This window comes from Macrotis lagotis, chromosome 1 (genome assembly GCF_037893015.1).
Source record: "Macrotis lagotis isolate mMagLag1 chromosome 1, bilby.v1.9.chrom.fasta, whole genome shotgun sequence".
NCBI lineage: Eukaryota > Metazoa > Chordata > Mammalia > Peramelemorphia > Peramelidae > Macrotis > Macrotis lagotis.
Genome location: NC_133658.1, coordinates 243,362,324 through 243,375,698, shown reverse-complemented (window position 1 = coordinate 243,375,698; position 13,375 = coordinate 243,362,324). Strand labels below are relative to the sequence as shown.

The 13,375-nt window shown below is 33.2% G+C and overlaps 1 protein-coding gene across 10 annotated transcripts in view; it reads left to right on the top strand.

Moving 5' to 3' along the window:
- The window catches only part of NCOA1 (nuclear receptor coactivator 1), a 216,921-nt gene that overhangs the window by 131,006 nt on the left and 72,540 nt on the right, over positions 1–13,375 (top strand). For all 10 annotated transcript variants that reach the window (XM_074209970.1, XM_074209969.1, XM_074209972.1 and 7 more), the window contains 3 exons: positions 2,140–2,280; positions 7,608–7,755; positions 9,041–10,370. In XM_074209970.1, coding sequence (XP_074066071.1) covers positions 2,140–2,280; positions 7,608–7,755; positions 9,041–10,370 — 1,619 coding nt within the window. The remainder of the gene's footprint in view (positions 1–2,139; positions 2,281–7,607; positions 7,756–9,040; positions 10,371–13,375) is intronic.

Genomic DNA, 13,375 nt, shown 5'->3' with positions numbered 1-13,375 from the left:
GTTCCCACTGGCAGTTCAACTGTCAATAGACGGGCTTCATTCCTAAGCTCCTATCTTCATTGCACAAAAAATGTGTGAGGAAAATGTCACATTTCAATAGAAAACAGCCTCTTTTAAAAAGTTGTTTTGCAGAAGAGACAGATGAAATGATAGTCATCATTTCTCTGAGGTAAAGAGAAATTCAGTCCTATTTCTACCTTTACAATAAATCCTGCTTCCTATCCATAAGGCTGCCAGCTTAGTTTTGGTTCCCATTCCTTTTCAAATTGACTAATGTAACAGCTTTTTAGTAGCTCTCTCTATCTCGTTTTCCCCCTACTCCATTCTATAATGCCTCTAAAATGATTGTCCTTAAAGCCAAATCGAAGCATTTCATTACCCTAAACCTCAATTCTACCTCTAGGATAAAATTTGAATTTTAGAATTGAAATCTTTTTTTATTTACATTAGCTTTAACTTGACAAACATCAGCAAATATGAATACTTCCATATGTAAAGAAGAGAAAAAAAGATTATATGTTGAACTTAGATTCTCTATTACTTTTTTAAAAAATAAAATTAATTTATTTCTAAAAGTTAACATTATTGTACCAAACCTACCCTCCTTCATCCATGTCCCCATAACTTCTTTTTGTTCTCTCCTATGTCCGATATTTTTAGATTCATTTGTACATGTCCTCTTTATCTCCAGACTGTGACTTTGCTGTGTCTTGTCTGTTATATCTTCACTGTGCTTTGTTGTTACATCTCCTTTACCTTCTACATATTCTCTATTGAATGCCTTTCCTGATACATCAAATTCCCAGTGTATTCTCTCATTCATTATTTCTTTTATTTAATAGTCTTATATTTTCTTATACTGTATATACTTCTATGTAACATGTTTTCTTCTTTGATTGAATGTAAACACTCTGGGAACAGGATTGTTTTTCTTTCTACTTTTGTATCTCCTGTGACCAGCACTATGCTGATACATGGTTGTTGGCAATTGATTCAGTAGCTATCAATAATTACCTTCTCTGAATTAGGCATGATGCTAGAGACTAAGTCACAAGTAGAAAATTGGAAGAATTTCTGCCCTCCAAGAGCCCACCCATCACTGATAATTGACTAGGAATCATGATATCAAATGTGGACTTAGAACATCCAAATTTAAATTCTGGCTCTACTGTATAGCACTCATCATTCACTTTCATTCCCTGGGTTTCATTTTCTCTTTTTCCTCATTTTTTATTCAGTGTAGCCATGGAACATTTTCTTTTAAGAAATTTTTTTTAAGATTTTATTTATTTTGAGTTTTCAATTCTTCCTCCATTCTTGCTTCCCTCACCCAACAGAAGGCATTCTGTTAGTCTTTACATTTGTTCCATGCACTGAGCATTTTTAATGTTGATTTCTATAGCATTCATTTTATTTTATTTTATTTCCATGCAAAGTACGGGCTTTTTATTTTTGTTTATTTTTTTCTAGAATATTCCCATTCATTTATTTATTTATTCTTATTTTGTACAAATGATGTCCAGGAGCCCCTCGGCTTGAGTGCTGAGCCTAGGGAGGGGAGTGGAGAAAGTCTGCCGAGCTCTGTCCTCTTTCCCTGGAACATGACTCTGGGGTTCTGACCACATTCACATCTTGATCACAGTCTAGGCCCCCCATAGAACAGCAGGACCCCCCCATCTCCCCCCTTCCTCCTTCCCCACCTCTGCCTGTGGCAGAGGGGTGCTTATGGTCATTCACAGACCAGGAGGGAAGACACTGAAGACACACACTGAGATCCTTGTGGGGGTGTCCTACTAATACTCAAAAGCTCAGGAAGCACCCCAAAACCAGGCACAGGCTGGAGATTTCTATAGCATTCAAAACCCTCCCATGTTGCACTTTTAAATCCAAAAGAGCTTTCTGAATTCATAAGTTATGTCTAGATTATCTACCGTCCATTGGCATGAATAATCAAGTTGTTTTATTCTATGCTTTTCTCCATTTAAGTCCTCTTTTAGTAAATGTCTTTGAGTTACAGCTGTTTGGGAATTTGGAGTGTGATTATTATGTTTATATTTTTGTGTGTTATTATCTGCATGTGAATGTAAAATATATATTTCAAAAAGTTACAATAAACATGGATTTTCCTTCTCTGCTTAGGTAAAATCATCTCTATTGATACCAGTTCTTTGAGAGCTGCTGGTAGAACCGGCTGGGAAGATTTAGTGAGGAAGTGCATTTATGCCTTTTTCCAGCCTCAAGGCAGAGAGCCATCTTATGCCAGACAACTTTTTCAAGAAGGTAAAATTCTCCTTCCTTTGCTTTGTTTAGACTAATAAACTTTTTCTTTAATTTTGTGGCTTGATAAGCCTTTTTGCCAAACTATAGCTTTATAGTAATACAGTCTATCAGAAAGAAAATGTAGAAAACAGTTCATAATGAAAATAAAACTGAATTTGGAATCCAGAAGAGAGAGGTTCAAATGCACAGAGCACTTCCAACACTACTGACAAATGTAACACTGAGCAATTTATGAATGAAATATTTTCAAAAAATAAAAAAGACTCTTAAGTTGCAGAATTGTTTCTGATTTGATTGGATTTAATGGAATTTCTTGTCAAGGGTCCTGATCTCTATGAATACATACAAGTACAAGAAGAAAAAATGTGGAAATAGTAAAGTGATATGAGTGATGTTTTGAATGTTTAGATGTATTACCTATAAAAGAATGGTTTTCATGCTTTCTTTTATATAACCACAGCATTTCCTCAAGTTAACTCTGAGTGTTTCTTGAAAGAAAATGTGGTCATTTTATGTTAACTGTGTACTAATAATATTTGAAGAGACAGTACTTAAGGTCGTAAAGAAGCTATTTCTAAATTCTAAAGTGGGTTACTTTGGAAAAAAATCTATAATAAGTTAAATAGATGTGGGTAAACTTTTTATAAGTTTCAATTGACCTTGTCCATAAATTTTGGTGTGCCTTTCTTTGTGCTTGCTGGCCTTTTAATGAATGTATAAGAAAACATTAAAATGTTGTCACAGTTAAATTTGACTTTTTCAAAATTAGTATGTGTAAAGATATTTTCTTCTAGACACAGTGCCCACTGTTTAATAGTAAAAAATGATTAACTTTCCTAGAGAAGATTATGAAATTTGATCATCACATTTATGTATATACATTCAGTTCTTTTTTTCAGAAAAATATTTAATTAAGGAAATATAATCTCTACTATGTTTGATAAGTCATGAAGCAGATGAAAAGTTTAATTCATTATGATATTAGTGGGAAAATTATTAAATTTGGAGTTAGAAGATCTAGTAGTTCACTCTCTGCCCAGTCCAAGTTCTAATACTACTATCTTATCTGAGTGATTTATTTTCTCTCTCTCTCTAAATGATTTCTAAAGCCTCCTCCCCTAAAGTCTGTAATTTCCTAGATGCTCTCTGGTCTTTTTCTGATCAACCTTTAACTTAGAAGAACAAACAAACCACTTAAAGTAATTGTAGTTTTTAAGGTCCAAAGATAGGTAAGTACTTTCCAAAGATTACAGTGCTTTCTTCATCACTGCAGAAAATCGTGGCTAGTTTGGGCATGTAGTTTTTGTTCATCTACTGATCTTCTCTCTACCTTGTGATCTCTAGTTATATTATGTGACTTCTCAGATGAAAAGTTCTATTTTTCTTCCAGATTTTTTCAATTCCTTTTCCTCATGATATAATATATAGAGAAATTCAAGTTACTTACAAATCAGGAAGCTTTCCTTTGCTTATCACTTTCTGCTTCAGCCCACCTCTATAACCTCTGAAGCTAGTAACTGTTATAATAATGTTATAGGCCATATTCTTTAATCACATTATAACATCTTTTAACTAATTTTTAGCATAGTTTTCTGAGAACTGCCATTATTCTTTTTTTTTTTTTAGGTTTTTGCAAGGCAAATGGGGTTAAGTAGCTTGCCCAAGGCCACACAGCTAGGTAAATATTAAGTGTCTAAGGCTGGATTTGAACTCAGATACTCCTGACTCCAGGGACTGTGCTCTATCCACTGCACCATCTAGCTGCCCCAAACTGCCATTATTCTTAGAGTAAGAAGCTTTGCATTGTTTTCACTGTACTTCAGAGCATCTGTGGCTTAATGCTAAAAGGTTCCTTTTGTCTCTTCTTTAGTTGTTTTAGGTTTTTTTTTAGACTTTTGCTGGTTCCCAAGCCATCGGGGAAGCATGAAACATTACATCTGCAACCTGTTTTCCTTTAGATGAGTTGAATCTTTAGATATCCATTATTATTTTCCCTTATTAGCTTCTGCCTTTCAATTTGGCATTTTTGAAATATGCCATCATTTCTTTTTCCTTTGGTAACCAGTCTATAAATTAGAGAACTTTAATCTAGTGAATTACTGATTTTGGATAGAATTTCACATTCATCACAATGTTATCAGGCAGTCATTAAAATTGTACAAATTGACACATGATTGATGATCAAGCCAATTAGTAATTAGAATCATAGGATCATTGATTTAGAGCTAGAAGGGATTGAAAGGAAGTTTAGTCCAGACTCTTAACATTCATTGGTGTCTGTGGTGTTAGTGGTGATGGTAATTACGGCATTTTTATTGTGTGCTTTAAGTTTTGTAATGTGGTTAAGATATGTCATCTCATTTCATCCTCACCACAACAAATAGAATAGATGCAATTTACAGGTGAGCAAACTAAAACCTAAAAAGGTTAAGTAATTTGTTTTAATCACATAAGTAGTAAGTAGCACAACTAAGATTTGAATCCAGTTCTTCTGGATTCTTTTCACTGTGTTTGACTGTTTCTGATCTATTACTAAGGGAATCATTGTACTAACAGTTAAATATTCACAGGACAGAGTCTAATGTAATTAGAAGAAATGTCACAGCATGCTTATGTTGGGGAGGGACCAAGTATTTCATTGAAAATGAAGAATAGATTCTGTGGATTTGAGGGAGTGAAAGAACTATTTAGTTATAGTTAGCAGTTGTTAATCAGGCTAAAATTGAATTGAAAGACCACCAAGCTCTCACGTGGAAAGTGTAGATCATTGGCATCTGATGAGAACTCTCTAGTGTAAGTTGAACAAAGCTTTGTTCCAGACTCTCTCTTTCCCCACCAGTATCCATGTGGTAGAATCTTGAATTCCCTTGAGATTCTGTCTACCCCCATTCCCTAACCAAACTTCCCCTTCACTTAATGATTCTTAGTAAATAGCTCATTTTTTAGTAATATGTAGATGATTTCCCCAAAATCTTTTCTCACTTTACAATTGTATTATTCTATTCTCTCATAACCCTTAAGATTTACAACTTGATTGCATATCTGTTGGTCAATGCCTGATTTGGAATAGAGTTTGATTTAAACAATTGAAATTGAGACTAAGGATGATCAGCTTTGAGACTGTGGTGTCAAAATAGGTTTAAAGAAAAACTATGTTGAATCAGGTACCAGAGTCAGCTTAGGTAGAAATCTATCCTAGAATATTGTAAGATAGTGATGTAATGGAAGAGGTATTTCTAATGATTAATGTTTCCTTTTAAAGTGAAATTTAAAAAAATTATTAAGCATTTTTTTCATCACCTGCCACTTTAGGGAAAAAAGAAAAATCCTTATAAGAAATCAAGCAAAACTAATTTCTTTATTGGCTGTGTTCAGAAATAGGTGAATAATTATGAATATTAGTCTATCATTTTTCTTTTAGAATATCATCATCAGCACTTTGTAATCATGATTGAGTATTATTTAATATTTCCTTTTAATTCTCTTAGATATTTTTGTTCTTTATTATAAAGAAGTTTAACCAAGTGTTTATCTCTGTGTCATAAATTATTAGATTTTTATTTGTTTGATTTGTTTGGGACCTTTATGGGATCTTTCTGGTTGTGGCTTCCCATTCATATTCTCAAATTTCATTAAAAAGGCATAACTTCATAATTTATTGGTCCTTATGTGTTTATTTACACAAGATACATTTCCTTTCATAATATAAATTTAATTCCAGTGATTTAGTATACATAATAAATCAAAAGACTTATATTATAAAGAATGTAGTTATCCTAGTCATGATTTCTTCAGTACAGTGTGAAATGTAATAATTTGTAAGAGTAAAAGAGCTTATGTTTTAAAGCATTATATATAGCTTCAAAAGCTCTTTGTTAACATTTCTTTTTATATGTCCTTCATCTTTAAAATAAGATGAAATACCTTCATGATACCGAAGTACAGGGATAGAACTATCATCTATGTTTTAGCTAAGCTTATCCATCATATATTTATAATGTTTATAATTAATGGTGTTTTAGGACACATATTTTTACTTGGTTTCTCTTAATCACCTGATCTTCTCTAGTAGCTTTGTTTGAAACATGGAATATGAATGACCTTGGGCTCAAAGGTTATGCCAGTAGAGTCCATGTCCCTGTCAGCTTTTACCAAGCTAAAGTCTCTAATTCATGATCACTTTTGTTTTCTCTCTCATGACAAACCTAGCTAAGTGTGGAGAGAAATATCATTAGAATACTGGTCTTTAATTTGGTCATTAAATCTAGAAATAGATGAAGTGAAATAGAAAGAAAAAAACAAAATGGTCCATAATGCCTTCTGCAATTGGTGTCAATATTACCAAAAGAGAGAGCAGAGTGCCAAAAGCATATAGTTCTTATATCATGTATAAATATTATCTAACCTTCATATGCGACCCTTGTTCAGTGACTTCAAGATATCTAACACATTGGGTAGATCTCCTGTGCTCAATTTCAGTGTCATGGAGAGGAACAAAAGCTATGAAGAATCAGTATAATTAATAGCCACACTGAAGAGATAAAAAAAAATCCATCCAAATATTTCTAGATCTAGGTAAGAAATCCTGTTAGGGATGGATATAAGACATTATCAAGGCATCAAGTACAGCTTTATAACCTATAGCCTATAAGCTATCAAGAACGTAATTCACTTTTAATTCACTACTGCTCATCTAGTAATAAAGATCTAAGGTAGAATTGCACTATATAAGGATTATAATGTAAAGTTTTCCGTAATCTATTTGCTTTTTTGTTATTGTTTACACTTTATTTTTTATATCCACATAAATCCTTAAAATTATCTTTCAATGATTAAATAAATATATTATAATTAGCTTATTAAGACTATATTTGTCTGATTAAATAAATCTTTAGTGCTTTTTGGTAATCCTGGGTTAAGAAGAAATCCAGGCTTGAATTTTAGCAAAGAAACTTTCAGATGAGATAAAACATTCAATAGGGAATACTGAGGGTAAGGATAGAGCTAAGTATTTATTAATATTGATTTTACAATTTGGGGAGACTTTATGCCCATTTCCCTTGTGAGACCATCCTCATTAAATTCTAAATAAACTGAAATCTGCCATCAACTAGTGTCTGATGTATTTAATCCACAATAACTTTCTTTCACTTACCTGCATTTTCTAATCCTACTAGCCTTAAGAATATGAGTAAACGGTAGGAGCAGATACCGTATGTAGGAGCATTTAACAAGCTGTAGGTTAATAAAAGACTTGGCGATAATAGTCCTTTGCCCTAAAATTAAGTGTCTAAATTTTAACTAGGTTTCTTTTTTATTTGAAACAGTGATGACTCGTGGCACTGCCTTCAGCCCATCCTATAGATTCATATTGAATGATGGGACAATGCTTAGCGCCCACACCAAGTGTAAACTTTGCTACCCTCAAAGTCCAGATATGCAGCCTTTCATCATGGGAATTCATATCATCGACAGGTACTACTTATTTGGACAGTTTCATCATCATTTTTATTCTCTTTATGATTAGAAATACAATTTCTAAATTAATATGAAATTTGTGTTTCATGAGAATATTATCCATACCCATAATTTTTTTGTAGTTTTATTACCTTACAGTTTATTTTGTAGCTTAAATAGAGGAAAGGAAGGATATAAGTGAATATAGAATTTAGAAAGAAGTAAATGTTTATAAAACAAATTATTTCACCTATTAATAACTGGTCATTTATATGACTGCAGTAGCATTGGAGTTTTCAAAAATCAATTTCATTATTATAAGCTAATAACATTGTTACAATGAAATATATTTTGCTTTCAGTAAGGCAAGCTTGATCTCTTCATCTTAAAATTATTAGTTGACAGTGTCTTTATATGCTCTCAATTTGTTTCTTAAAAATATTTTAATTCTTGATGTTGCTGCTTGACCTTTTGTTCCCTTCTCTAAAACAGTGGTATCAACTCAAGTATTTGAGATCCCCCAAGGCACATATTTGTCTTGGAAAGCCTCAAAATAACATTATGTTTTATTGTATTTTTACTGTATTTTGTTAAATATTTCCCAGTTATGTTTTAATTTGGTTAGGATGTGTGGGAGTGAAAAGTTGGATATTTCTGATACACATAGATAGATAGATACATATATACATACATAATCATATTAGATGTGTTTTTCTATGAAAAATTCAAAACCCCAATATTCAAAACTATTTGACATTATTTGAGCAAAATAATTTTTCACTTTTTCTTTCCTATATCTGGGTTGCTCACTTGTTTAGATTTGCCAAACCTAATGATTAGTCATTTATTAGAACAGTGGGTTTAGATTTTTGTAATGAATGCCATGTGAACTTGAATTCAATACAGATTCTTTTTTTCTATTATCTTGTAACTATTCTCTTTTAATCACAAGTATCTCAATCTTAACAGTTCTTTATGATATTTTGATGGGCTTTTAATAGTACATCTCTTAGGAATTTTTTTAAAAAATTAAATAAGATTTCTTTTCCAGGTAATTAGAAATGTAACTAAGCTTAAGGTTCAATAGTACTTGTTCCTTTAAACTCTGTAGCAGTGCTTTAGAACTTGTAAAAGGTAATTGTCATTCTTTAATTACATTTAAGATGTGGTTGGCCCTTTAATTTCTTTGCACTTTTGCTGTTAGTGAGGCTAATATATTATTTTTATCATTTGTAGCAATAAAAAGTTCAAAAGAAAATTGACTGAAGAGGTTTGAATTACTATCTTTTCTCCCTTTTTCTAGGGAACACAGTGTTCTTTCTCCTCAAGATAACACTAATTCTGGAATGTCACTTCCTCGAATAAGCCCATCAGTAAATCCAAGTATCTCTCCAGCACAGAGTATGACCCGATCATCCACGCTTCCACCATCTAATAACAGCATTGTCACTCCCAGAGTAAACCATCAACCAAGTTCTGACCTTCATAGCAACAGCAGTAATAGCAATTCCAACACCAGCCAAGGGAGCTTTGGATGTTCACCTGGAAATCAAGTTGTAGCCAGTGTTGCCTTAAACCAGGGACAGGCTGGTTCCCAGGGCAGTAATCACTCTTTAAACCTCAACAATTCTCCTATGGATAGTACAGGAATTACCTTAGCACAGTTCATGCCCCCAAGAAGACAGGTTAGTTCTGGATTGGTAACAAGGCCGAGAATGCCAAGCAATTCTTTTTCTCCCAATATTCCTTCTTTGAATTCCCCCATCGGCATGGTAGGTAGTGCCTGTGGTAATCCTAATCCTAATAGGACTTATTCAAACATGCCAGCAACTTCTTTACAGGGTATTAATGAAGCACCTGGTAACTCCATTGGCTTTTCTGCTACTTCTCCTGTTCTTAGACAATTGAGCTCACAAAATTCTCCTAGCAGAATGAATATGCTGCCATCAAAAGCAGAATCCAAAGACAGCAAAGAAATCACGTCCATTTTAAATGAAATGGTTCAGTCTGACAACAGTTCAAATGATGTTAAACCACTGGATTCAGGCCTCCTGCATAGTAGTGACAAACTCTCAGAAGGAGATAATAAGTACTCCCAAACCAGTCATAAACTAGTGCAGCTTCTGGCAACAACTGCTGAACAGCAACTACGGCATACTGATGCTGATACAAGTGGAAAAGATGCTTTATCTTGCTCAGGCAACTCAACTTCAACAGCTAATAACTCTTCATCTTCAGGCAACACTTGTCCCTCCTCTCATAGTTCATTGACTGAGAGACACAAAATTCTTCACAGGCTCTTGCAAGAAGGTAGCCCCTCAGATATAACTACTCTGTCAGTGGAGCATGACAAAAAGGATAATGCATCTAGTTCTGTGAGTAATCAAGTGCCAGGAAACTCTAATATAAAATTAGAACTGGAGGCATCAAAGAAAAAGGAATCAAAGGACCATCAACTATTGCGGTACCTTTTAGATAAAGATGAGAAAGAATTAAGAGCAGCTCCAACCTTGAGTCTGGATGATGTCAAAGTGAAAGTTGAAAAGAAAGAGCAGATGGATCCTTGTAACACAACCCCAACACCACTGACTAAACCTGCTCCAGAGGAAATCAAGTTAGAGTCCCAGAATCAGGTAGGTAATAGATTTAATTCTACAGGAAAAAATGTCCGTATTTATTACTTCATGGGGTCTTTTTGTTATTTAAGTTGTGTTTGTGTGCGCTTATGTGCTTGCATGTCAGAGAAAGATTGAACTCTGTCCTGTGGTGCATATTGGGTCTCATGTAATATGGTCCATTAGGTAAATAGTAAAAAGATTATTTCTAGGTGAAAATCTAAGATTTGTACATATTTGTTGTCTCTCACATCAGATTGTGAGGTTCTTGAGAATTGTTTTGGTCATTTTTTATTTCAAATGACCCCATTTGGTCTTCATGGTGGAAGATAAGCTATTTATTTTACTTTTTTCAGACTTTGCAGTTAGGCTTATTGAAAATTTACTGGAAGTTTAATTAGTTTAAATTGTTGCTTAAGTCATTTCCAACAAGTTTGGCTATTCATGATGCCATTTGGGGTTTTCTTATCAAAGATACTGTGGTGGTTTCCTATTTCATTCTCCTGTCATTTTACAGATGAGGAAACTGAGGCACAGTTTTAAGTGACTTGCCCAGTGTCACACAGCTAGTAAATGTCTAAGGTCATATTTGAACTCAGTAAGAGCAGTCTTCCCAACCCCAGGCTCAGCCCAGTTTCTACTACCCACCTAGCTGCTCTAAAATAAATACATAAAATCGACAAAGAAACATAATTGTACTGAAGTATAGCTATCAAATTTTGTGCATGCGTGTGTGTGTGTATGTGTGTGTACACACATACACACACACACATATATATCTTAAAAGCCTTTGAAGAATAACCTGGATAGATATGAGAATGAACAAAATAAAAAAAATTATTTACAGTAACCATTAGAACAAATTAAGATTTGAATGCTTACATAAAAAGAGTAGAATACATCCATTCCACTTGCTTAAAAGGAAGACACAATAAGACAAAATTTTAGGCATTTAAACCTAGGTCAATTCTAATGACTTTTATAGAAGCTACATGATTGAAAGAAGAATTTATATATTTCTAAAATAGTGAGCCATCTACAAGCTGTTCACAAAGTAAATGACTGAGTGTGTGTGTGTCTGTGTGTGTGAAAAACTCATAATGACCACCTTAAGAGTAGTTGCACTTTATATTGGTGGATGCAACAAAACTTTGAAGCATAACATATTATTGATATTCTGAGAGTCCACATGAGAATTTTCTGTCAGAAAGTATTTTTGTAGGCTGTTCTTTTCTACTAAAGTACTTTATTTCTTTAAAGAGTGGGGAAACAATCAAGGAGTAAAAATTTTTTAATGTTCATTCGAATATAGTTTATAATAATAAAAATGTGTGAAGGCTTCAAAGAATCTTTGTGTAGCAAGTTCTACCATGTCTTGAATGGATTCATCATCTTTATTTCCTTCTTGACATTCAAATCTCAAGGATATATTGGCAGTCTTTACATCTACTGTGAAACTTAGAATGGGTCCTTCTTCAATGTTTAACTAGTATTCTTTAATTATTTCAATTATAATCATTTATCAGTTGCTTATAAAATATATGGGTAAAATGTGACCTTGAGGAGAAGATGGAACAAAAGAGACCTAGAAGTGTCACTGTCTTTATCTTTATGACTGAGTAACCTATGGCCAACTGAAAATGATTTGACACTTGAGGGATGATCAACACCAGATAGAAGCTGCACTGCTGTGTTTCTCTTTTCATCATTGCTTGCTAATGATCTGATGAAACCTTTCCTTAGCTCAGAGTGACTTATCCTTCTAAAGGATATCACTGTCCATTTCCTTGCAGGGTTAATGTCACTGTTCATTATTTAGAAATGCTGTAGTATAATGATGCAAGGCTGAATTTATCTTTTGTATCCATTGTGTTCATATAAGACATTTGTCCACTTTTAATTTTGTTTTCACTGATGCTATGACATCACAGTGCATTTTTTAATATAAAATGTTGTGTTCCTAATACATATCAAAGCAATCATCAATAATAAATAATACAGTAGGATCATTATTAACTATTGTTTTAATATCAAATTGATTTCAGTATTTAATCAGTTATTACTAAATATTTACAAAGACAAAACGGTAGTGCAAAGGAAGCCAATAAAGTTGAAATGCAGTTAATCAAAATTTTTTTGAAAAGAAGTTCAACCTCAAGTATTAGGTACCTTGCTCATGAATCTCTTAAATTTGGATCATGAATTCTAGGTTGAGGAAGTTTCTATCTATACTGTAGAATCAGAGTACTTGAAGGAACCTTTTCTATTCTCAATGGCTTAAAGTAGATATTTTTAGACACAAGTTGAAAGTTTATATGTATTATCAAATGATTTGAAAGCCTAATGTTTTGGGTTTCGTTTTTAAACCTATTTCTTAATATCACTAGCAAGTAGAACAACCAAGAAGCAATGTGTTCCTAATGCATCAGAAAACCACTTATAAGGCAAATAAGTATCTATTAGTTATCTAGTTATCATGCAGTCCTTCAGTAATAATCCTGAATCAATATTTACAAGTAGTGGTAATCACAAAAGCAGTGATTACTAATCCATAAACAACAAGCCTTAGTCCACAACTAACTATCATTAGTCAGCCAGATAGATTGAGTTGTTAGGGACCTCTAAACCTCTTAGTACAATCCATATCTGAAAGGGGATGCTTCTAATAATATGCCTCTGCTTAATATTTTTCTGTTCTCAATTCCTACAAATCAAATTCACCTTTCAGCATCGAGACTTATTGCTCATGATTCTGCCCATTAGGCCTGAAACAAATAAGATATCACTACTCCACATGGCAAGTTCATCATATATTTCTACACAACCATTTTGTCTTCACTAAATTTATTCTTACAACACAGTAATATTCCATTATATTTCTGTAACACAACTTGTCTAAGCGTAGTAGCATCTACTTTATTTTTAATTCTTTGTTGCTTTAAAAATGTTCCTATAGATATTTTGATGTCTTTAAGGTTTTTCTTTGTATTAATCATATATGCCTAACAATGCAATCTTTTGGG